At 36.8% G+C, this 26930-nt stretch overlaps 1 protein-coding gene across 4 annotated transcripts in view; it reads left to right on the plus strand.

Moving 5' to 3' along the window:
• Positions 1-26930, plus strand: part of METTL8 (methyltransferase like 8) — an 84918-nt gene that overhangs the window by 51903 nt on the left and 6085 nt on the right. For 2 of the 4 annotated variants that reach the window (XM_027557867.1, XM_027557857.1), the window contains 6 exons: positions 6881-6972; positions 12540-12629; positions 17641-18011; positions 19270-19319; positions 24888-24951; positions 26789-26928. In XM_027557867.1, coding sequence (XP_027413668.1) covers positions 6881-6972; positions 12540-12629; positions 17641-18011; positions 19270-19319; positions 24888-24951; positions 26789-26928 — 807 coding nt within the window. The remainder of the gene's footprint in view (positions 1-6880; positions 6973-12539; positions 12630-17640; positions 18012-19269; positions 19320-24887; positions 24952-26788; positions 26929-26930) is intronic. The other 2 variants (XM_027557878.1, XM_027557888.1) reach the window with 1 other exon arrangement.

Genomic DNA, 26930 nt, shown 5'->3' on the forward strand with positions numbered 1-26930 from the left:
CGTACAAGTGCTTTTCTACAAGTCAGTCATCTGTCTTCAGTGTGCAGCTTTTTGCATGCTTCCCAACACATTCTCCAGTGAATTGAATTTTTTAAAACAAAAACTAGTACATTCTTTATCATCCCCTGACTGGTGGTATAGAATTGATGACTGCTAGTACAGATCTTCCTTGACTTACAATGGGGTTATGTACAAATAAGTTGAAAATATTGTAAGTCAAAAATCCAATTAATATATCTAACCTACCAAACAGAATTTAGCCTGTCCTACCTTAAACATGCTCAGCACATTTACATTAGCCTACAATTGGGCAATATCATCTAATACCACACATATTTTTTAATAAATTGTTGAGTATCTTGTGTAATATATTGAAGGCTGTACTGAAAGTGAAAAACAGAAGGTTGTATTTGTACAGAATGGTTCTAAGTGTATTGATTGTTCATCTTTGTGATCACATGGCTGACTGGGAGCTGCAGGTCACTGCCAGTGCCTAGCATCATGAGACAGTATTATACCACCATGATTAGCCCAGAAAAAGACCACGATTCCAAGTACGATGTCTACTAAATGCATATCACTTTTGCACCATCATAAAGTCGAAAAATCACAAACTGAACCATCATAAATCAGAGATCATCTATACACTTTGGTGCTACTGCCTCGTTTCATACTTGGGCAGTTGCAGTTTTACCCATCGTTGCTTTTATACCATCAGTGCAAATGTTGCACAGTGAAAAATGCAAGTGACAGTATTATTATGAAAATAGTTTTGACTTAATGAACTACCTGAAAATGGGTCACACTTGGAGAACCACAATTCTAGACATTGCAGTGTGCTTCCTCAACTTCATACAAGTCCACTTAGAATTAATGTTTTACAACATTGTATGTCAGTAAAATGTAAAAACCTTACAACAGTGTGTTTCTACTTATTCATTCAGAGTTTGCTTTATTGTGGTTATATAGTTTACTGCTATAGCCCTCTAGTGGCTCAGACAGTAAAGAATCTGCCTGCCATGCAAGAGATGTGGGTTCAATCCCTGGGTCAGGAAGATCCCCTAGAGAAGGGAATGGAAACCCACTCCAGAATTCTTGCCTGGGGAAGGAATCTCATGGACAGAGGAGCCTGGGAGGCTACAGTGCATGGGGTTGCAAAGAATCAGACACAGCTGAGCAACTAACACATACTTTTACTTCTATACATGTCATAAACTTTGTAATTCCTTATTTTTGCTGTATATAGTTAGTAATTTTTAAGAGGAATTAAGAAAGAATTTTTAAAATATTGTCTTTTATACTTCGTCACATATTCATCGCTTGTGGTCTCTTGAGTCTACCTCAGTGTCTATGTGGTACCATTCTCCTTTAGTCTGAAAAAATTTCTTGTCATGTAGATTCTGCTGGTAACAAATTCTCTCAAGTTTTATATACCTGAAGATATCTCTGTTTTTAAATTTTGAAAGATATCCTCACTGCATATATAAATCAAGGTTGACAGATGTTTTTCTTTTTTAAATTTTTATTGGAGTATAATTGATTTACAGTTTTGTGCTAGTTTCAGGTATACAGCCAAGTGAATCAGTTATACATATGCATATATCCACTCTCTTTTAGGTTCTTTTCCCATGTAGGTCGTTACAGAGTATTGAATAGAGTTCTCTGTAATGTATAGTCGGTCCTTATTAGGTATCTATTTTATATACAGTGGCATGTACGTGTCAGTGTCCCAGTTTATCCCTTCTCCGATCCCCCCACCCCCTCCCCCGGTAACCATAAAAGTTTGTTTTCTAAATCTGTTCTGAATCTAATGTGGTTCTTATTTCTATAGCGTGGCATTTTGGGGGTCTTAACTGAATACCCAAGGTGTTCAGAATGGTCTCTGGCTTAGCCAGAGCTCTAGCATCTCCAAGCACCGCACTGCACAATCTATGCAGACTTCAGTGGCCCTCCTCTTTGTCCAGCCCTCTCTTCTTCAGTATTCCGCCACACAAAGCCTCACCATCTCAGTGGCTCTGAACCCTGATTTCTGCCTTCTTAACTCACAAAGCTGTCACTCAGTGAGACAGCCAGGCTCTTCTTGGAGTCCCCTCTGTACCACAGTCTAGAACATGTCCTAGACAGAAAGCCAGAGAATTGGGGAATGACCTTTTGTCTTTCTCTTCTTTTAAGGATCACAGTCCTGTGCTGTCTGAAGTGTAGTCCAGTGCCTAAAAAGAGTTGCTTCATATACTATTTTATCCAGATGTATTATAGTTTATGCAGAAAGATAAGCCTATTTCTAGGTACTCTGTCATGGTCCAAATCACAGATCCTATACAACAGTTTTAAGTCCTGTTAATAATTATGAAGATTTTATAGCTCTATAGAAAAGTGTTTGTGTGTATCCAAACATATAGGAAGGGAACTTGAAAAATTAAGAATTGTTAATTGATTAGGATATTTAAACAAAAGGTCAGACTTCAGATTTTTCTGTTACTATAATTGTGACTACGTAATAAAAATGACTTTGTTATGAAATTAAAGATTATTGAAATAGTTTTAGGCTGAAACTATTTAACTTTATTTCTTCCTTTTACTTTAGAATATTTTATTTTTAATTTCACTAGGCACCTAATACATTCCTTAAATTTATCTTTAAATTATATTCTGTAATAACACTTTTACATACACAGTAAATGACAAAGACAAAACATTTTATATGCATAGCTTACACTGGGTACTTTGTTTTATATCTAACTGATTGTTAAAAATTATAATAGGAAGTGGCACCACGTTCAGCAGAGTTTTCTATAAGTAGGATCCTCAGAAACATTAGTACCCAAGCTAAGTGACTGTGGAGAGCATGTGTGTGTGTTTTAACTTTTTGAAACCAAACCAAATGCACGATTATTTAGATTGTTATTGTCATCAACTTAAAGCTAAGCAAGGAACCATCACTTGTACTATGTATCAGTTCAGTTCAGCCGCTCAGTCGTGTCCAGCTCTTTGCGACCCGATGGATTGCAGCACACCAGTCTTCCCTGTCCATCACCAACTTAGGGAGCCTACTCAGACTCATGGCCATTGAGTCAGTCCAACCATCCAACCATCTCATTCTCTGTCATCCCCTTCTCTTCCCACCTTCAATCTTTTCCAGCATCAGGGTCTTTTCCAGTGAGTCGGTTCTTCACATCAGGTGGCCAGAGTATTGGAGTTTCTGCTTCAGCATCAGTCCTTCCAATGAATATTCGAGGTTGATTTCCTTTAGGATTGACTGGTTTAATCTCCTTGCAGGCCAAAGGACTCTCAAGAGTCTTCTCCAACACCACAGTTCAAAAGCATCAATTCTTCAGCGCTCAGCTTTCTTTATAGTCCAACTCTCACATCCATACATGACTACTGGAAAAACCATAGCTTTGAAGAGATGGACTTTTGTTGGCAAAGTAATGTCTCCGCTTTTTAATATGCTCTCTAGGTTAGTTATTGCTTTTCTTCCAAGGAGCAAGCATCTTTTAATTTCATGGCTGCAGTTACCATCTGCAGTGATTTTAGAGCCCAAGAAAGTAAAGTCTGTCACTGTTTCCATTGTTTCTCCATCTATCTGCCATGAAGTGATGGGACCAGATGCCATGATCTTAGTTTTCTGAATGTTGAGTTTTAAGCCAACTTTTTCACTCTCCTTTTTCACTTTCATCAAGAGGCTCTTTAGTTCTTCTTCACTTTCTGCCATAAGGGTGGTGTCATCTGTGTATCTGAGATTATTGATATTTCTCCCAGCAATCTTGATTCCAGCTTGTGCTTCATCCAGCCCATCATTTCACGTGATTCATTCTGCATATAAGTTAAATAAGCAGGGTGACAATATACAGGCTTGACATACTCCTTTCCCGATTTGGAACCAATCCATTGTTCCATGTCCAGTTCTAACTGTTTCTTCTTGACCTGCATATAGATTTCCCAGGAGGCAGGTCAGGTGGTCTGGTATTCCCATCTCTTTAAGAATTTTCCGCAGTTTGTTGTGATCCACATAGTCAAAGCCTTTGTACTATGTACTATGTATATAGAAGGAATATAAAATTGCACACACACGGACACATATGAACTGAACTCATAGGACTTATGACTACTCCAAAATTATGATTTTATTCTACTAGCCATGTTGTGAAAATTTTCTTTTTAAAAATCCTGTCTTTTTAAGATTTTTTTTTCTCAAATTCAAGTTTTCAGGAGAAATACTCAATATATTTTATATTTTCTTCTCAATTCTCTTATTTAGGAAAACATATTCTTTTTTATTATAAAGATTGCTGGGTTTTCTCCCAAAGGATAATGTAAAGTTTTAATGGCCATTGTTATATATCTTAAACATACAGTATAGTTTTTTATAAATATTTTTTAAATTATCTCTAATTGAAGCAGTTTTAAAATATTAAGGAAATTTTAAGGCAGTTACTCTTTTTTTTAACTTTTTATTTTGTATTGGGATGTAACCAATTAACAATGTTGTGATAGTTTCAGGTGAACAGTGAAGAAACTCAGCCATACGTGTACATATATCCATTCTCCCCCAAACTCTCCTCCCATCTAGGCTGTAAGGCAGTTACTCTTAATTCCATAATTCTACTATAATTGTTTTTATTTTACCCAGTGTGTGTGTGTGTGTGTGTGTGTGTGTGTAGTTGTGATTATAATACATTTACAGTTTGGGGACCTGCATTTTAACCTCATGCTATTTCATATACACTTTTCCATATTTTTAAATAATCTTCATATGTATCATTTTAAATGTCTACATAATATTCCTTTGAGTTACAATAATTTTTCCATTATCCTATCACTGAGGTTGTTTACAATTTTTTGCTATTATATTTGGTATTCCAGTGAATACTGTTGTACAGGTACTTTCCTGTTTTATTGGCTTCATTACAATAAATTCCCAGAAGTATAATTTGCAAGTCAAACAGTATAAACCATTTTATTCCTTTAGTTGTGGTGGTGGTGGTTGTTAAATACCTGATTATTTTCAGTTTGTTTGTTAGTTAGCTGTCTCTATGCTTAAATTGTATTATAGTTGTATTTATTATAAACCTGAATGATTCTTATTGCTGTCTGTTGGGCTTGGGTATACATGAATCAGAGTCTTCTAATATAAGAACAGCCATAAAGCAGCAGGTCTGGAGGAAGTCCCCATAAATACAGTAGAAACATTTTATAGGTTTCTGAGGGGATTCTGTAACTATATAGTGGAAAATCTGTTCTGTTGGGGCTTAGGGTATAATATTCTCCTCACTTAGCAGTTAAGAAAATGAAGCAACATAAAAAACAGTGTAAGGAAGTTAGAGAAGTTTAAGAAATAACTGAATCTATTAAATACTCAGGAAGAAGCAAGTTTTACAATTTAAAACAAATGTGTAAAGCTAAAAACCACATATACTCTCTTTGTCTCAGAGCTTGATTTTTTTAACAGGAAAATGGACTGTTCTATTTGCCTTCTTATATATTTTTAGAAATTTACAGATGAGAAACTTATCCCCAGCTTTAATAATACTATTTTTTTCAACAAATGATTTCTTGCCTTTAATGTCATAACTGTCATCTAATAATATTCTCTGTAATTTTTATGTACAGAATATAAAATGTATTTATCAAGTCCAAGTTATATATGTGATTGCTCACACATATTAAAATAAGTCAAAGGAAAAATTTGTTTCAATCTCATTCATTAAAGCAAGTGATAAAGCTGTTTAGTGATTATTTGGTTTGTAAGTAATTGGGTTTTTTAAATAACATCTGTGAAACTCTGATTTTTACATTATCATATACTTTTCCTAGGAACTTCAGTATATTGGTTCTGATTCGTCTAATAAGTAATTTCTCACCTTTCACTGGTGTATTTATAACCAGGTCACTAGAATATACCCTGTCATATCTGATTGCATAAGCATGACTTAAAATAGTACCAAGCTTGTCATCATTCCACCCAAAGCAACCCCTTATTCTGTCATTGGTGCCCCCACTTTCCTCAGTACTCAGTTTTAATACCTTAGAATCATTCCTGACTCTCAGTCTTCTCTCCCCTCAATATCTAGTTAATCTCCAGGTCAACTCCCTCTACTCTTCCTTTCTGTTTTCCATTGCCACCACCTTAGTCCTGAGACTCATTACTCCTATACCACTGCAACAGACTTGAATTTTGCATATGTAATTTTATTGTTTAGAAAAGTGGTTTATTCCAGGAAATTGTATCACTTACTACTTATAGTCTTACCTATTGCAAAAAAAAAGAAATGCAGATTTTGAAAAACAAAACAAAAAATCACCTTTTTTGTATAAAGTTACTTATATTTCAAGAAAAGTATTTTGGTAGCAGAAAATAATATTCTCTCATATAGAGTAAATTATGAACCTGAAAATACTTATTTCTAGAAAGTGCCAGATCTTAGAAGGATGACCTTTTAATATGCTGTGTCAAGTAGTCTATCATTTAAACATAAGTAAATCCATACACAGAAATTAAGGCAGCTAATAAGAAAAGTGTAAAAGGACTATTAAAAAACTTTTAAAGAATGCTAATACATAGATTAACAAAAAGATTAAGCTTTAGAATAAAACACAGGAAACCATCATAGTGCTCCTGGGACATTACTTCAGCAATCAGTTCCAAAAGGTGGCTGGGGCTTGCAACACAACCAAATTTAAACAGAAGAACTGTAGGAGTTACAGGATTATACCAGCACTGTCAGAAGGAACATCTGACACAAAATACATTCATTTGGTATGGGATTTGTTTGTATCCTCTGTCTTTGACTAATCTAGAACGAAAGATGTATCCCTTGGCACTCTTTTTCTGCCTTCTTCAATTATAAAACACGTTTTATAATCTTTATTTTTTTGAAAGGGATCACATGCAATGGTCAAAAGAAGAAGAAGCAGCAGCCAGAAAAAAAGTAGAGGAAAACTCAGCTGTGCGAGTCCTTTTGGAAGAGCAAGGTAAGCAGCTATATGTAGCTCCTGGAGCCTGGCTTTTCTGTTTGACCTCCCACTGATTCAGTTCACACCTTAGTCTCTCTTCCTCCTGATTGCGTCACCATTTGTTCTTAGCTTCTGCCTATGCTAATTTACTTGTTCCTTTAGGATAATTCCCAGTCATTCCAGTGTGGTGAAACCAAAGTTAATGAAATAAATTACGTACTCACCCTATATGTACTTGCTCTTTTGGTAGTCATATTATTGCTTTCTCTGGGAGATAGGTAAAGGTGGCATTTCAAGCAAGATAGGAAAACACAATTTTAAAAATTTCCTTGTTGTTATGTATCTTTTAGTATGCTATTGTGCATTCAACTGCTGGGAATATTCAATGAATTCAAAAACTTTGAGCAAAGAAGGTAAAGTCATATCAAAATGTTGCTGGTCTTTTAAGATGAACACAAAGTTTCAATAATGATTTAAGTTATTTTTCTTGGAGGCCTTTGATATTTAGAGTTTAATTTAGGTAGGCCTTTCCAACCTTAAAAAATGGTCTCTAAAATATTGCCCTATTGTGTAATCACCAAGCCAGAAAATAATAAGTATGGGTGAAGATGTGGAGAAAGGAAACCCTTGTGCACTATTGGTGTAATTATAAAATGGTACAACCTCTACTGAAAACAATATTTAAGTTCCTCCAAAAATTAAAAATGGAACTACCATATGATCTGGCAGCCCCACCTCTGGATATATAGTCAAAAGAATTGAAAGAGATACCCAAAAGGTCTTGAAGGAATATTTGCATACCTTTGTTCATAGCAACACTATTCACAGTAGGCAAAAGGTAGAAATAGCCCAAAATTCCAGCAGATAAATTGATAAACAAAATGTGGTCTATTCATATGGAATATTATTCAGCCATAAAAAGAAATGGAATCCCACATGCCATATAATCTGGATGAACTTTGAGGACACTATGTTAGGTGAAATAAGCCAGTCACAAAAAAGGCAAATACTATATGAGTCCACTAATATGAGGTATATCAATAACCTCAGATATGCAGATGACACCACCCTTATGGCAGAAAGTGAAGAACTAAAAAGCCTCTTGATGAAAGTGAAAGTGGAGAGTGAAAAAGCTGGCTTAAAGCTCAACATTCAGAAAACAAAGATCATGGCATCCGGTCCCATCACTTCATGGCAAATAGATGGGGAAACAGTGTCAGACTTTATTTTTCTGGGCTCCAAAATCACTGCAGATGGTGACTGCAGCCATGAAATTAAAAGACGCTTACTCCTTGGAAGGAAAGTTATGACCAACCTAGATAGCATATTCAAAAGCAGAGACATTACTTTGCCAACAAAGGTCTGTCTAGTCAAGGCTATGCTTTTTCCTGTGGTCATGTATGGATGTGAGAGTTGGACTGTGAAGAAGGCTGAGCACCGAAGAATTGATGCTTTTGAACTGTGGTGTTGAAGAAGACTCTTGAGAGTCCCTTGGAGAGTCCCCGCAAGGAGGTCCAGCCAGTCCATTTTGAAGGAGATCAGCCCTGGGATTTCTTTGGAAGGAATGATGCTAAAGCTGAAACTCGAGTACTTTGGCCACCTCATGTGAAGAGTTGGCTCATTGGAAAAGACTCTGATGCTGGGAGGGATTGGGGGCAGGAGAAGAAGGGGACGACAGAGGATGAGATGGCTGGATGGCATCATTGACTCGATGGACGTGAGTCTGAGTGAACTCCGGGAGTTGGTGATGGACAGGGAGGCGTGGCGTGCTGCAATTCATGGGGTCGCAAAGAGTTGGACACGACTGAGCGACTGATCTGATCTGATCTGATCTGATAAATGAGTTTTCACAAAAATCAGTGAATTTTCCCAATACCCTTATTAAGAAACAGAAAATTATCAGTAATCCAGAAACTTCCTCATGCTGTGTCCCAAATTACTTTCCTAAACCCCTAAGACTCCACATAGAGCACCCACTATTCTGGCTACTAATACCATAAATTATTTTCTCCAGAACAACTTGGTTCTGGTCACCATCATTTCTCAATCACTTATGTAGCAATATCAGTGTACCTGTTAGCTAGAACAAGAGGCAGCAAACTGTGGCCATGGGCCAAATTCAGCCCACTGTCTGTTTTTATAAATAAAGTTTTATTGGAGCACATACTCATTTGTTAACATTGCCCATGGCTGCTTTAGAGGTATATCTAAACAGCTGAATAGTTGAAAAGACTCTATATAGCCCACACAGACTACTTATTATCTGGCCCTTTACAGAAAAAGTTTGCCAACCCCTGAGATAGAATTTTGTTTCCACATTCATCAGCGGTCTTGAAATTCCCCAGGGAGAAATGTTTGCATTCCTCCTCTGTTCAAGCCAAGTATAGTAAAAATCACTAACCCCACTGGTAGTTAACTATTGTTCTGGTGACTTTAGTCTACACTTGAGGCTAAAGTTTGAAGCAAAGGGTGCTGTTGAAACTGAGCTAGTGAAACAGCCCTCATTAACTGTCCTTTACCAGTGAAGGGGGCAGTGTGGCCCTATCTTATCCTCTGCTATCATTTGCTGTCCCTCAGAGCTAGTTTTCCTTCCTTACCGTAAGCATGAATGTGTCCTGAAGGATGAACAGGAAAGGAGAGCACCTGATCCACAGTGGAACCATTCTATTTTTATGAGCTCCAGCCATGCAGTCCCAGAATGGGATGTGGCCAGGGAGTGTTGGGGTTGGATTTGAGAGTGCATACCAGTGGCAATTCTGCTTACAAATCAGCCAACATTGCATTCCTTTGCAGGAACTCTGTCACACTGTTTCTGAGGAAGTATAATTTTGCTTCTTTGCCAGCAGCTGCACAGACATATTTTCCACATTACTCAAGCTTCTGCTAGTGGCCACCTGGATATGACAGAGAGAATCAAGCCTAAACAGAATTAAAAGATATCAGTCATCTTAATTCTTTTCCAGGAAGTTAAAAATTATCCATAGTTTATTTCCTGAGAATATGAAAAACCAAGGATTTTTTTTCATGCTCTTTTGAATATTTCTGTTTAGAACATAAATAGATGAGCAGTGCTGATAAGGTTCCCTTAAAGTGCTCTATATGTGGCTGCCTATTTTGGCCTATTTATGTTAACAATGAACTTGAGTGAAGCTAATGAGGAGGTTATTTTCAGGCCTTGGAAACCGCAGTAAAGGAAAATGACAGTTCCCACAGAACCATAATGTGACTGAAATAGAAAGGTGGTGACTGGCCCTTCTCTATAGAAGCAGGAAAAGCAAGCTGGAGAGGACTGATGATACTCCTTTGAAGCGTTTGGTTTGCGTATTAGCATGTCCAGTCTCTTTCTGAGCAAGTTTTCTGGCTGCTGTGGAGACACAGAACAAAAGAATTCATTTAAAAATGCCTCCCAGTGATCGAGGCTTCTGTTGGGTCCCTACCCCCATAACACTCCTCAGTGCAGTGGACTTTATACATGTCAGAGAACCGCTACAAGGAGAGGAACCCACAATGAGGGTGACCATTACATCACACTTAAGCAAGGTTGCACAGAGCAGCAACCAAGGCAACTGCTGCGCGTGGCGAAGAAAGAAAGAAAACTTCTGTCCTGAGGAACCATGTTGAGTGACAGGACGTTACAGTGAGACCAGATACATACCAGCCCCCCACTCCAGTCTCCACCAGGGATCATCAACCTGCAGGTCTGCAGAAGCCCTTGGTGAGGCTCCTAATTGGATATTTAATGTCTCTGATGTATATAGGTCAAGGTGAAGAGATCCATTTAAAAGCTCTATTCCCAAATGTTGTGAAAACCCAAAGGAAGCTATGACCCGGTTCTTCTCCCACTGCCCCTGTTAACCACTGTCTCTCTCTTTTTTGTATATATTTATTTTTATTTGTTTGGCTGCACGGGTTCGTAGTTGTGGCATGTGGGATCTTATTCCCCAACCAGAGATCAAACCCAGGCCCCCTGCATTGGGAGCACAAAGTCTTAGCCACTGGACCACCAGGGAAGTCCCTACCATCTCTTCTTATCCAGGAGGGTCCTAAATCTTTGAAAAAGCCAATTTTATCTCATCGCAAAGTATTCCACTTACAGAATAGTATATAGCATGAGCCTTGTGTATTGATTTTGTCTTACTTATTTTAATGCCACTAGGAGGAGGTGCTGATTGTTCTCCCATGCTGACCAGCTCTCTGGCACCTTCCTTTTGGTCTCTGTGTGTCAGTCTCTCCTGTCACTCCCATTTCCCATTTCTCGTCTATTGTCTCAGCTGTTGGTGAGAACTGAAGTCCGGAAACACCCTCACAATTCTGAAAGTAAGAACTTATCTGTCACGAGTGAGACAGTATTTTGCTGTACAGTGGCGGACATTTTCATTCCTGTGATTAAAACGTAAAGCATCTAGGCTATCATTAGCAATATTTCTTTCAATTAGATGCTCAGATTAATGATTTGTGATTCCACATTTCCTTTTGGTAATTTATTTTAAATTTTATAATAGTTCAGATTTCTTTTTAAAGCAGATTAATTCAGAGAAATGAGAAAGATACATTTGGCAGTTTTTGAGTTAATATGATTATGTTTTTAATTTCCTAAAAACATTTCCAGTGTGTTATATCTCAGCTGGTAATTTAGCAAGTGTAATGGGTTTTTTAAACTTAATAACAAATGCAGCTGCCATTTTTACTTTAAAATACCCTTGTAAATAACTACGTACCTAGGGTGAGTTACCTATGTCAAGAAAATTAGTAAAAGAATCCCACTATACCTTCCTTTGTGAATACCTTGCCACTTGAGAGTGTCCTGTGTGAGAAAAAATAAAGTAGCTTAAAGTTTTGTGTGCTGATAAATTTAGAGTACTTGTTTTTAGGTCAGCTTTGGTTGTTAATTTCATACTGTGCTCAGACTTTAAATTTCATAACTTAAGAGTTTTATTTTATTAGACAATTAACTTTATCAATGACATGTGGAAATTTCCAACTTTGACAGCTTAGGTGTTTGTGTAATTGCTGTACAAAAACAGCTTTAAAATGACTTTTGTTACATTGCAACTTAGAATAAATTTTCATAATTTGTACTAATATGTCAGATACATAGGTGGTTTAATTCACTTTTTTTAGTTGTGATATTCAGTGTGATTCAGAGTGAATTCTGAATATTTAAGTATGGTTAGTGTGTCATAGGCTTTCTTCCCCTCAGCAGTATTGAATTGAATAAATGAATAATTGAGAAGTTGTTTCATCTGACTGTGGTTAAACAGATCACTACACCCCTTTTATCGCCGTTGGCATAGAGCAATTAACTCTGAGTTGGTAACCTAAGAAAGTAAAGGGAAATTTTTCTCCTCCAGGAAAAATTGATATCCCTGTTTAAAAAGTCAGCTGGACAAGATATAGACAGGGCTGATTTCTCCACATTGTATTCTTTTATCATTATTGGATTTACCATGAGTGAAACAGAGGTTTAAACTAAACTTTTCTCTCATGGTCAGAAAAGTCGCTCATCCAGTTCCCCTGATACCACAGATACTCTTGCAGTTCACAAAATTAAATTAAACGTTGGATGTGTTTACCTTGTCTCACAGCCATAATTATGAGTTTGATTGAGCTTCCTTGGGGTCTCAGAAGCTGTTATACTTTGCTGGGAACTGTGGAATTGTCAGCATTGATTGAAGGTACTGCTGAAAGCACAACTTGAAAACACACACAAAAAAAGAAACCCCCAAAACCCAGTTCCAGTCCAGTAGCCTTTATCCAAGCCCATTCTGTTTTGTTTCTGTTTTGTTGCTGTCCCACAAACCCATCTATTCTCATAGAACATTTTATGTTCCCATTGCTCATCATAATTTCATTATGCAGCCTTGCATAGTTTATTGTTTATATAATTCAAATGGAGTTTAATTAATTCTGTATTTCTGATCTGCCTTTATGTAGGTTCACTCCAATCAGCATTATTTTTACTGTTCTGTTATACTGATTATAAGTCATACTGAGGTTTTAATTTCAACTTGATGCTTCATAATATGAGGAAGTACAAAATCAGGAAAACATTATTTTCAGAGGTATTTTGGAGGAGGTTAATCTTGATTTTGTGTTAGAAGGCAATATAATGGTTAACAGCATAAAGTCTGATAGACTTAGTTCAGGTCCTAGCTCTGGTGGATGACCTTGGGCAAATTTTTTATCCCCTCTAACCTTGAACTTCTTTGTCTATAATAATATGTATGTCTGAGAGGTATTGTTAGGATTAAATGGGGAAAAAAATCCAAGTAAGGCATTTGACATAGTGCCTGGCACAAAATAAACACTCAGTATATACTATTGTTGCTATTTTTAATGCTGCTGTTATTGGTACAATGATTTATGTGATTGTTTGTTTGTTTTCTCCTAATTCCTAAGTGGGAAATACTTGAAAAAGCTTGAAAGTATATATATTGGCAGACTGTGACCACCATCTTTTAGTAGTAATCAGATCCTTTTTAAAGATTGGATAAGCTCGGGTTGAATTTAGGTGCTTGATATATTTAGTATCTGAACCAGATTCTAGTCACCTCACTGCAGGTTTATTTTCATGATAAACTGTAGAAATTAAACAGTAGGACAAGCTCATATTTATGACAGCAGTCTGATTCAAGATTTTGCAGTTTGTAGAACTATAATGTTTGTTGTTTAGTCGCTAAGTCATGTCCAACTCTGTGTGACCCCACGGCCTGTAGCCCCCTCAGGCTCCTCTGTCCATGGGATTCTCCAGGTAAGAATACTGGAGTGGGGTGCCATTTGTTAATGTTCTCCATAAATTCATGGGATTTAATAGGAAAGTACATAGACTTTTTAGAACTTGAACATAGAGATATCTTTTAGGAAAGTAGAATGAAGACTTCAACCAAGATTCTTATCTTTGTATAAGATGCAGATAAAACTTTGCAGATATTACTGAGCCATAAAAAGGAATGAAATTGTGTCATATGTAGAGACATGGATATACCTAGAGACTGACATACACAGTGAAGTAAGTCAGAAAGAGAAAAATATCATATATTAATGCATATATGTGAAATCTAGAAAATGGTATACATAATTTTACTTGCAAAGCAGAAATGGAGACACAGACATAGGGAACAGACATATGGGTACCACGCAGGAAAGGGCGGGGGGCGTGGGATGAACTGAGAGGTTGGGATTGACGTATATATACCATTATGCATAAAATAGATAACGAATGAGAACCTACTGTATAGCACAGGGAACTCTACTCGGGGTTCTGTAGTGACCTAAATGGAAAGGAAATCCAAAAGAGAGGGCATATATGTATACATATGGCTGATTGACTTTGCTGTACAACGGAAACTGACACAGCAGTAAAGCAACTGTACTCCAATTTAAAAAGCAAAAAAAAAAAAAAAAAAAAAACCTTTGCCAAAGAAGAACTACCTAATAATTGTTAAATTATTTTAACAATTTAACACTCCAGATTTCCATCTGATGGTTATAAATGAATATAAATTTTAAAATTGTAGTCAGTGCAATTTTAAAGATGCAGACCATTCTGTGTGAAGTTTTTCTCTTAATATTATTATCCTTTAAATTTCAGTTGCTGCATAAGATTACTCTGTTTTGCCATGCATGGTTTGCTTGATCATTCCAAAGTTGAGGCTGTTTGAGTTATTTCCCATTTTTTCTTATAATAAGTAATACTGCTAGGAACATCTTTTCTTTCAAGTTACTCCCCTGCTGTCTATCTCTTCCTCTGCCAGTTAATTCTAAGGGGGATAGTGCCACAAATTAATCACTTGTAGTGTTAACATTCTAGTTACTAATAGGTTCAAACTCACTTCAAAAGTAGCTCGGTATTGGAAACTCAGATACTAGAGATTTGACTAAATATAGATCTTCTTAAGTGGGTTGCTTTTTATTAAACAGAAGAATCTTTTACCAGCACAGAGTGAGTTACAAAGAGAGTTTTTAAGATAAAAGGAAGAAGAGAAGGTATGAGAAGACTGGGGAAATTTGACAGTTTCCTAATTCCTCCTGAGTCTGATTTTCAGAATGTTGTTTTGTTTTCTTACACAGTATATCAGGCACACTCCCAATTTTTTTGAGTTGAGATAGAACTATTTTTAAAATATACAACAATTTTAGATTAACCATAAATAGCCTTCCTCCCATTATTTGGACACGGCTTAGCAACTAAACCACCACCACCACCCATTAGTACAGATGTGAGCGAGCATGTTTTGGACTTCAACATCACATAATTCTTTTGTTACAGAGATCTACTTTCATTTCTCAGACCTTAAATAAAGATAGGAGTTTCTGTCTTTCAAGCAGTCCTGCTGCCAGATACAATTCAGCCTTGATGGGAAGGAAGTCTTGTGGCTAAATGGGTGGAGATCCATGGTACAAGGCCATAAAGATAAAAGTGGAAAGAAAAGGAAAACTATAAGGGTTTCAGGACAGGGTTCTGTAACAAAGACAAAACTGACTGTAGGCAACTGCTTGTTCTCAGCATAGGAGCTTCTTTAAAATTATGAAAGAAAAGAGTCTGTTGTTTTTAGTTTTAGTTTAATTTTTTTGGGGGTGTTGAGAATAGATAATCAAAATTTACATGGATCAAAATTCAAATGAAAATTCTCTCTGAAACCCTGGTCCCCAACCACTCAGTTCTACTCTTGAGAGGCAACCAGTATGACTAATTATGTGATTATCCTGCCCAAAGACTTCTGTTCATGTAACACATGTGTTTTTCCTCCTTTTTTTCCCTAAAAAATAGTTTTTTTTCCCCTAAAAAATAGCATCATATACATACTGTTCTACATTTTGCTTTCTCGCATAACATTAAGTCTTGGAAATTATTCTACAACAACGGAACATTTTTAAAAATTTTTGAAAGCACTTTAAAAATGTCATGTGTCTCAGTTCAGTTCAGTTGCTCAGTCGTGTCCAACTCTGCAACCCCGTGGACTGCAGCATGCCAGGCTTCCCTGACCATCACCAACTCCCGGAGCTTGCTCAAACTCATGTCCATTGAGTCGGTGATGCCATCCAACCATCTCATCCTCTGTCATCCCCTTCTCCTCCTGCCTTCAATCTTTCCCAGCGTCAGGGTCTTTTCCAATGAGTCAGTTCTTTGTATCAAGTGGCCAAAGGATTGGAGTTTCCGCTTTAGCATCAGTCCTTCCAGTGAATATTCAGGACTGATTCCCTTTAGAATTGACTGGTTTGATCTCCTTGCAGTCCAGGGGACTCTCAAGAGTCTTCTCCAATACCACAGTTCAAAAGCATCAATTCTTCAGTGCTCACCTTTTTTTATGGTCCAACTCTCACATCCATACGTGACTACTAGAAAAACCATAGCTTGACTAGACAGACCTTTGTTGGCAAAGTAATGTCTCTGCTTTTTAATATACTGTCTAGGTTGGTCATAGCTTTTCTTCCAAGGAGCAAGCGTCTTTTAATTTCACGGCTGCTGCACTGATTGAAAGTAATTCTTAAGCCAGGGTTTATGTCTGGTACATCATAGTATCCAAGAAATGTTTCTTGAATGAGTGTGTGAGAAAGTAAGCAAATTAGTGATTATGTTAATTTAACATACAGATAGAAAAAGGCAGAAAGCTAAGAATTTCTGGAAGGTCTGAGAATGTTGACCTGACCCTGATGCTGGGACCCAGGGTTAACATCTAAAGAATGACATCACAAAATGCATATCTGCTTTTAAATTGCATCAGAAATACTCTTTAAGGCTTCATATTAGGAGATATCAATATGAAGAGATGCTCTGGAGGTGGCTGAAGAATGGAGTTGTGGGGTGGACGTGTGGTCCTGGTTCTACTATGACAGGGCTCCAGCACCCAGACAAGTGGGTTCATCTCTCTGTGTGTCCTTACTTCAAATGCAAAACAAGGAGGTTGGAGTAGATTATTTCAGTGCACCATTCTAGCTTAAGATTACATCATTTATTATTCCACAGTTTCCTGTTTGATTACCAGTTTGCACAGACATTTGTTACGTTGAAACTACATTTATAGCGACATAAAAAGTAAGGTTATCATTTCTCCAAGAAAATAAAGATACTTACAGGGTTATTGGTAAAAATGTGATTTTTTTTAATGTGATTATTAAGATTTCAAGATTACTCTAGAAAGTAGTTTGCAATTATTATATTCCTCACAAAAATTTATCAGCTGAACAATTGAGACAGAAGCAAATTTACCAGGAAAAGCCCAAGTACCCCACACATTGACACATTTTGAGAGGATTAATACTCTGTAGTTTTAACCTTTAAGAGGTTTTAAAAAAAATCAGATAAGTAAAAATTACTGTAATATTATTCAATAGTAAATATAATTGTTATAAATGAATAGTATATGTAATATATTCAATAGTATTTAATTATTAAATGCTTCCCAGGTGGCGCTAGTGGTAAAGAATCCACCTGCCAGTGCAGGAGATGCAAGAGACACAGGTTCGATCCCTGGGTCAGGAAGATCCCTTGGGGAAATGGCAACCCACTTCACTGTTCTTGCCTGGAAAATTCCATAGACAAAGGAGCCTGGTGGGTCACAGTCCATGGGGCCACCAAGAGTCAGTCACGACTGAGCGACTTTAATATATTTAGTTATTAAAATAATAACTAATGTTACATATAATTCATAATAAAATAAATCTTTTTTTTCCTCTTTATTTTAGTTAAGTATGAGAGTGAAGCCAGTAAATATTGGGACACGTTTTACAAGATTCATAAGAATAAGTTTTTCAAAGATCGTAATTGGCTATTGAGGGAATTTCCTGAAATTCTTCCAGTTGGTCAGAAAACTGAAGAGAAGGTGAAAGAATTATCATGGAATCATGTAAAAATTAATGCTGAAAGTTTTTTCTCAAAAATGCACTGCCCTACTATGCCTGAAGAAAAAAATCATTATAAAGAAAGTTCTGGCTCATCAGATGGTCAAAGCAAAGCAGGATCTGACTTTTCTAAACTGGATTCTGAAGAATACAGAGAAAGACCTCTGAAGACTGAATTGTTTCCTGGTAGCAATGCTGCTTTCAGAATCCTTGAGGTATGGTACTACAGGGGAAAAATTTTTTAATGTACATCACATATTACTTTATTAATGATCCAGATTCTTTAGAGGGAAAATGATCAAAGAACTGTGTACTTTTGTGCATAAAAATTACGTAAGGGATTCATATCTTTAATCAGTCAGGTTTTAAGTTTGTGATTTATTCTTAAGTTTTTCTGCTTTAATTTCTAACTTGAAGGCAGTTTCTGTTATTACCCACTTGTAGATGAAATAGAAATAAGTGAAGTATGTAATTTGCTATAATCTGGTGTAGACCTTGATTTTCCATTTTAGAAAAAGAAAACTTTTCCTTCTGATTATAAACATAATAGATGCTGATTACAGAGAATTTGGTACAGAGAAAGAATAAACAATCCCATAAAGAAAGGATTTAACCACTGTTAACATTTAACTTTTTTCTCCCTTTGTTTATACTGTTTTATATAGTTGAGCTATACTATATCTGCATTTTAGGGTTTTTATTTGTATTTAACATAACATAAGCAGTTTTCCCTATCTTTAAAAATTCTCTATAAGCATTTTCATGGCTGAAAAATACTAAGTGAAATACTATGATTCTACTTATCTGTTTTCACTTGACTGGGCATTTAAATTGTTTTCAGGTTTTGTACAGCAAGTATCTTCAGGTGTAGACTTTTCTGTATTTTCTTTTATTATTTGGGTTCAATTGACTTGTTCATAACTTATTAAAATTTTTAATATTGTTAAAATATATTGCCATATTGCTTTCTAAGAAATTGTACTAATACCAATTTACAGCAGTGTAGGTCTGTCTCGTCACACCCTCATTGATTAGAACAATCTTATTTTTAAGATTATTGTTAGACAAAAGCTATATTTTAATTTGCATTCCTTTGATTGTTAAATAGGTCATATAGTTCTTCAGATGTTTAGAAACCATTTGTTCTTCTGTCATCTACTTATTTCCTTTATTTATTAGGTTGTGTGTTTTTAATGAGCTCTGCCCTTTATCATATTTAATTCAAATATTTTTTTCACAGTGTGTTTGTCACCTTTTAGTTTGGTTCATTTGGGGGTTTGGTATGTAAAAATTTTAAATAGTCACATTTCTCAGTACATATTATTTTTGTGATTTATTCCATTTTGAGCTTAGACAACTCTCCTATAGACAAAGATTCAGAACATTTCTTTTAGTTTTTTTAAGTAAAAATCTGACATTGGTGAGGAAAATTTAACTTTATTTTCATGATACTTGTTTATTCTTTGATTTTAGGTTGGCTGTGGTGCTGGGAATAGTGTTTTTCCAATTCTGAACACTTTGCAGTGAGTTTTAGAATTTTCTCCTACAAAATTCTGCATATGTATGGGATATTGAGAAATTCTTGGAAAATGTTGTCATATATATACCAATAGTGTCCTTGTTCCCATATAAACAATGACTAAACCAAATTTCAAAAGAAGTGGCTTGGTCTTAGTATCTAATTTCATGTGAACTGAGAATTACTCTGGAAATAATATTTCACAGACATAGGTTGTCCACCATGAGTTGAAGTAATTTTTTAAGCTTGTGCTTATGTAGATGAGAGAGTAAGAAATGAGCAAGAGATTTGATCCTTCTGCTAAGCTGGGAGTTGCTGAACTTAGAGATTTATTTACTCCTCCAGGTTACTTAGGTGTCATTTTACACATAGAGAATTGAGTTTAAAGCTTACACTTTATTTTATGTAAGGTTCAGACTCATTTTATTTTGTCATCACTTCTGGAGTCACACCAAGGATAAAACCTTCCTATAGAGTTGAAATGACTCTCTAGAGCTGAAATTTTTGGAGTTATAACACCTAACCCCAAGATTCATAAAGGGAGAAGTCCGTGATAGGAGCAGAGATGTTCTCTTGACCTGACCTTCCTGTTCACCACCTCACCAATGTGTTTTAGTAGGTGATGAAGAAGACACATCTTACAAAACTTTTACTCCTTTTACCTATGGCTGGTCTGTCAAGTGCCTATTTTTTTTAAGTTTACACACTAGCTTTCTGATTATCATTTTTCCATTATAAAATTAACATAAGCACATTGTAGAACTTTCCCATTAGAGGAAAAGTAGGTGGGAAGGAATCACCCATTATTCCCACCATCAAAACATCAAAACATAGCTGCTGATAGAATTTACTATGCATATTTTAAAATTTATTAAAGTCTTTTTTTAACTTTCCATTGTGAACATGTATTTCAGAAAAACTGAGTAATACAGTATATTCTCCTATAGCTACCACCTTGTTTCAGCAGTTACTTACGTAAGGCCAACATCATGACACATTATTTTTATGAACTTATGATGGATCTCCAAAAAACAAGACATTCCTAATTGTTATTATAAACCTAACATAATAAAAAATAATTCCATAATATCATCAAATTACCAGTTAAAGTGTCTGGCCAGAAGTGATACTGGCCAATTTGCAGTTCTGAATGGCCTTTTGCTTTCAAGATTTATTTTCTTTGTTTTCCTTTTCCCATTTCTAGGCCAAAATTTCCTGTTCTTATACCACATAGCCAGATTCCTTCACCCTAGTGTTCTCTGAACTTGTAATACACGTAGATCTACTACATTGGTAGTTGATTATGTGTTACTCTGTGAAAAGCAAAGCAAAGTCGCTCAGTCGTGTCCAACTCTTTGTGACCCCATGGACTGTAGCCTTCCACGCTCCTCTGTCCATGGGATTTTCCAGGCAAGAGTAATGGAGTGGGTTGCTATTTCCTTCTCCAGAGGATCTTCCCAACCCAGGGATCAAACCTGGGTCTCCTGCATTGTAGGCAGACGCTTTACCATTTGAGCCACCAGGGAAGATATTACTCTATGACTCATCTCAAATTATTATTTAGCATATCATTTCCTTATATCTTCTTTATTCAGCTACTATTTATATATTTCTTGAGGTAAAGAGCATAACGTATTCTAATTTGGTTTTCCAGGTAGCCTAACAATGTAATATAGATAGATAGACAGAGCTCGGTACATACTGACTGGTTGATATCTCTGATTCCCCACTTGTTAGTTGTATTTTTTCCCCCTTCTGCTTCTCCATCTGACTAATAATTGCAGGCTCTTGCCTCCTCACCCCCTGACTCTTTCTTTTTGGCTGGGTCTTTTTTTGGCCTCATATTCGTATTTTAGAAATCACTGTAACTCAATAACCTGAGATAATTGATTCATCTTTAAAAGGCAACTAGTGATTAGCCTTCCAAAGGGAGGATTAAACTTTTTTCCCCACCGAAGAAATTATGTTTTATTACTTTTGGAGATCATAGAATTAATATTTTACATTTTCAGAATATTTTACCATAATTAGATCTCCGGAATTGAGAGGTCATATCATTCTCCAAGGATCATTTAATTCTTAAACCTCCTGCCAAGAGAGTGCTTGATGGTGTGGTAGTAGTAGTGATATTTACACCTGTTTCCTGGGAGAAGGGCCAAGACAGTCAGCTGATTTTAAAGAAAAGCCCTGGAAAATCATTGAGTGGTCACAAGACCAACTTGGGCTGCTGATGCAGTGGGAATTCAGTCTCAGAGGTCATGTTGCTGTCTGGTAGGACACATGGCAAATGGCACAAGCTTTCCTTTAGCTACTAAACTGTTCTGTATCTTGTGGTTGTTTAATAATTTCTGCACAAGGGTAGATTGCATGCCTTTCATAATGAGCTAGATGTGCCAATGTCCAGAGAAGCATTTTGAGCTTTATGGAAGTTTTTACAAAAGCATATTAAGTTCTTACATTTTTAAGTTCCTGGAAGGCAGAGGCAGATATTCCTTTGATAATAATGATGGTGATGATGATAGCAAGAATAATAAAAATGACATTTTTTTTAACGTTTATTAGGTGCTTACTCTGAGTCAGGCATTTTTCTATAAACTTTACCTATCTGAGTCCATTCTATCCTCACAACCAACTTAGATGCCATATTTTATCTCTATTAGGAGTTTGGGACTGACATATGTACTACTACTATATTTAAAATAGCTAACAAGGACTTACTGTTTAGCACAAGGAACTCTGCTCAATATTCTGTAACAACCTAAAAGGGGAAAGAATTTGAAAAAGAATATATACATGTATGTGTATAGCTGAATCACCTTGCTGTACACCTGAAACTAACACAACATTGTTAATCAACTATACTCAAATATACAATAATTTAAAAAATAAAGATGAGGACACAAATTACAGAGAGCTTACGTAACTCATCCATGGTTACCCAACTAAGTGGTAGAGCTGGGATTCAACCCTAGGCAGTCTGGTTTCAGAGCCCTTGCCCTTAGCCAGCATATCATGTAGTACTAATAATATATGTATCTAAGTATTTACTGAGACATTTCAAACATGTGTGACCACCCAAGAAATTATGAGTCACAAATATATGGGTTTCCTAGGAAACAATAAGGATGCATGCTGCAATAAAGCACTATTTTTATATGTGAAGTCACTCAGTCACGTTTGACTCTTTGTAACCCCATAGACTGTAGCCTGCCAGGCTCCTTCGTCCCTGGAATTTTCCAGGCAAGGATACTGGAGGGGGTTGCCATTTCCTTCTCCAGGGGATCTTCCTGACCCAGGAATCAAACTCTGGTCTCCTGCACTGCTGGCAGAGTCTACTGTCTGAGCCACCAGGGAGGCATTTTTAAATGGGTTGAATGAAAAAGAAAAGCAGCACAAGTTTTAACTTTGATTCAGTATTGGTTAACTTTTCATAACCAAATCCTATTCATCATATGTTCATTTATTTGGACAGATCTTAATTTGAATTAAAATTCCTAGTGCCACAGAGTGGCACTGTATGTGAATACTATACTGTATATGAGAATTCTATATGTTAATGTAGTATTCATCATTGAGTAGCCTTTAAGAGAGTAATGTCAGTCTGGGTGAGCTTTTGCTAAATGCATGTTTGGGCTTGTATTCCATATTTATTTAGAAATCCTCCTTGCCTAATATGCCTCCTGAATCAGATTAGAAGTTCTAATTATGTCCTTCAAAGCCCATATATCCTTCCTCATATTCTAAATCACCTCTGCTTCTCATCCCTGGTATGTGATTCCCACCTGTAAACCCTTCCCCTCTTCCCACTTAGCAATTCCATCCTCCCCCTTCAAAATTCTTAAACTTTGGCCTGACAGTGCCTGCCTTATCCACACTTCTATGGAAATTATGTCCCCAGCTAGGCTATAAAATCCACAAAAACCAATACCATACCTGTAATTACTGTTTAAGGACATACTAATCACTTGTCATTCAGACACAGTGTGAAGCAAGATGATTCAAGAATTCTTTTGATAGTAGCGTGTAAGATATGATCAGGAAGAGTACTGACGCACAAAATTCAAAGTCCAGTTGACTATTGAACACTGCAGGTGATTAATCCACAAAAATTTATACTCAACCCTTTGTATTTGTGGTTCCTCCATATCTGCAGATTCAGCCAACCACAGATCATATAGTACTTAGTATTTACTGTTATCCACGTGTAATTGACCTAGAAGTTCAAACTTGCATTGTTTAAGGGCCAGCTATATGTGCCGCCCGTTAGTAACCATGGCTCAGCCATCGTTAGTGAATTTCAGGCAAAACACTTACCTAAGTTCAGTGGAGGCCATTTAAAATTAGTCAAGATTTTTATATGGATAAATATCCCCCCTCAAAAAAAAAAACAACCCCTTAATTTACTTCATTTGCATATTCTAAATAAAGCACTGAGTCTTGGAGACGTTAAGTCTAATTCCGTGTTAATAAGTGGCAAATCCGGGATTTAAAAAGATGTACAATTGGCTGCCAAATCCCACACTCTTACTATTTTATTAGACAGTTTCATTTACTACTTTGTATTTTAATGCTTGGTCCATATATGGGGCTCAGTAGAAGTTTGAAAATCATTTGAAAAGATAACAAAAATTAATATACAAATGTTTTATTATTTTTAGAAGTTGTATGTACATGGTATTAATATAAACATATTTAATAGCATGTAACTACAACTGCTAAAATATATATATATATTTTTTCATATGTATATACATCATCTTCGGAGCATCAGAGCCTCTGTGAGAGACCCAGGAACAAATAAGTGTACACACAGGAAAAGGAATGAGGCGCCAACAGACATGGGGTTGAGGGTCCTTGGAGAGAAAAGAACTTGGCTAAGCTGAGAGGCGGAGAAGGCAATGGCACCCCACTCCAGTACTTTTGCCTAGAAAATCCCATGGACAGAGGAGCCAGGTAGGCTGCAGTCCATGGGTTTGCTAGAGTCGGACACGACTAAGTGACTTCACTTTCACTTTTCACTTTCATGCATTGGAGAAGGAAATGGCAACCCACTCCAGTGTTCTTGCCTGGAGAATCCCAGGGACAGGGAAGCCTGGTGGGCTGCCGTCTATGGGGTTGCACAGAGTCGGACACGACTGAAGTGACTTAGGAGTAACAAGCTGAGAGGAATTACAGGCCATGCCAGCTGGAGGCAGACAAGAAAGGGTGCCTGGAAGGGGTAGGAGCAAGATTGAGCACTGCTGATGGATGGCTTTAGAGGTTTCTCATGTGAGAGTATGCTGGAATATAGGGCAAGTAGGCCCAAGAAAGGGAGGGCTTTACAACCAGATCAGGAACTTGAAAGTTACCCTGTAATTGGTAAGTGTTTTGAGACAGTGTTGGTTCAGAAACAACATGAAGGCACTCACATGCCACTCTAGAGAACAGTACCTTAACAAAAGAAACAGCAAGCCAAGGTCATCCAAAATTCTGGTAAAGAGGTACTTATTAACAAGTTTCAACTACAGTTTCTTTCTTGTGTTGCTTCAGCTTATCTGAACTCTAGATTTAAATATTTCTTCCTTTTTCATAGGAATGTGCCGGAGTTCTTTCTTTATTGTTGTGATTTTGCTTCTGGAGCTGTGGAGCTAGTAAAGGTATGCCTTGTATTTTCTTTAAAGAGAGCTGTATTTTAAAAGAATCTTAATTTATTTACTTGAAGTGATTTTTTTTAATGTAACTGCATCAAGTGTTATCTGTGACCATTTTTTTTTATTTTTGAGATGTGTCATTTTATTTTTTTATATTTTTTTGTTTATTTTTTGGCTGCACGGGGCCTTTGTTGCTGTGCACATGGGCTTTCTCTAGTTGTGGAGAGCGGGGGATACTCTCTAGCTGCAGCACGTGGGCTTCTTATTGTGGTAGTTTCTCTTGTTACAGAGCACAGGCTCTAGGCCACGCAGGCTTCAGTAGTTGCGGCTCCCAGGCTGTAGAGCACAGGTTCAGTAATTGTGGTGCACGAGCTTAGTTGCCCCATGGCATGTGGGATCTTCCACGACCAGGGATTGAACCCGTATTGTAAGGCAGACTCTTAACCACTGGACGACCAGGGAAGCACATCTGTGACCGTTTTTAACTGAGCTTTTACTATTTTGCAAATCATATCATCAAAACAATTGAAGTTGTTTGGGACTTAGAATTCAGGGGAGTGGCTCCTACAGGGTGGTATTTATATTTATACTGGAGAAGGCAATGGCAACCCACTCCAGTACTCGTGCTTGGAAAATCCCATGGACGGAGGAGCCTGGAAGGCTGCAGTCCATGGGGTCGCTAAGAGTCGGACACGACTGAGCAACTTCACTTTCACTTTTCACTTTCATGCATTGGAGAAGGAAATGGCAACCCACTCCAGTGTTCTTGCCTAGAGAATCCCAGGGATGGCAGAGCCTGGTGGGCTGCCGTCTATGGGGTCACACAGAGTCGGACACGACTGAAGTGACTTAGCATAGCATAGCATAGCATAGAGCTTTATACGTAGCCTGGCACATGGTAGGCACTCATTAAATTAAAAATTCTGCAAAAACAAAAAAAAAGGTCTGAAAAGGCATTATCACAAATCTAAAATGTCCTTGACTATAAGGAAAACAGTTGGCACTTGGTCTTATTTGACCAATTCCCAAATTCTAGTAAGCATTATCATAGCAAAAAGAGGTAATTTTAGAAAATTGAAAAGGAATGGAAATTCTGCTAACAAAAATGTTTGGTAAACATGGAACATAATTTCTGGTAATAAGGGTTACTAGTTTTTCATTGTAGACATTTTCTAAAATACTGAAAAGCCTAAAGGGAAAGATAAAATTTACCTATAGTCATGCTTTCTGGAGTCCTAGAGTGACTCAGAATTTTGGCATATATTCTTTTAGTATTGTTTTTATAGGCAAATAGTATGTGTGTACTCTAATGCATTTTTTTTCTAATGCATTTTTAAAATAGCATCTTTAGTGAGATATAGTTCGTATATTATAATATTCACCATTTATAAGTATACAATCCAGTGATTTTTTTTCAGTATATTTACAGAGTTGTACAGTCATCACCATTGCCTAATGTTGATTACATACTATAGGATATTTACTGATTAAGCCAAAGGAGGCATGGAACAAGCAGTGAGAGAGAGTGCAGAGGACCATCTCAGTGCCTGCGAAGTAACATAGGGTGAGCTTCCAGCACTGCTGCCTGCTGACCCAGAAAGACTGCCCTACTCCACTTTTAAAGCTAAAGAAGGGTTGCAAAAGAATATTTTTTACCAAGTCCAAGTGCTAGACTTAATTTTTTATGACAGTTTGATATAAGCTAACAGAACACCTAATCAGAAAATCAAATTCATAGAAGAAAGGCTTTTGGGAGAAGTTAAATTAACCTTTTTGATTTGAAAAAAAAAAAATACTAGAAGTCTGCTAAAGACTTTGTCTTTTCATTCCTTTATCATGACAGTCTCATGCATCATACAGAGCAGCCCAGTGCTGTGCCTTTGTTCATGACGTTTGTGACCATGGCTTACCCTACCCTTTTCCGGATGGGACCCTGGATGTCATTCTCCTAGTCTTTGTTCTGTCTTCTATTCATCCTGACAGGT

Source organism: Bos indicus x Bos taurus, chromosome 2 (genome assembly GCF_003369695.1).
Source record: "Bos indicus x Bos taurus breed Angus x Brahman F1 hybrid chromosome 2, Bos_hybrid_MaternalHap_v2.0, whole genome shotgun sequence".
Taxonomy (NCBI): domain Eukaryota; kingdom Metazoa; phylum Chordata; class Mammalia; order Artiodactyla; family Bovidae; genus Bos; species Bos indicus x Bos taurus.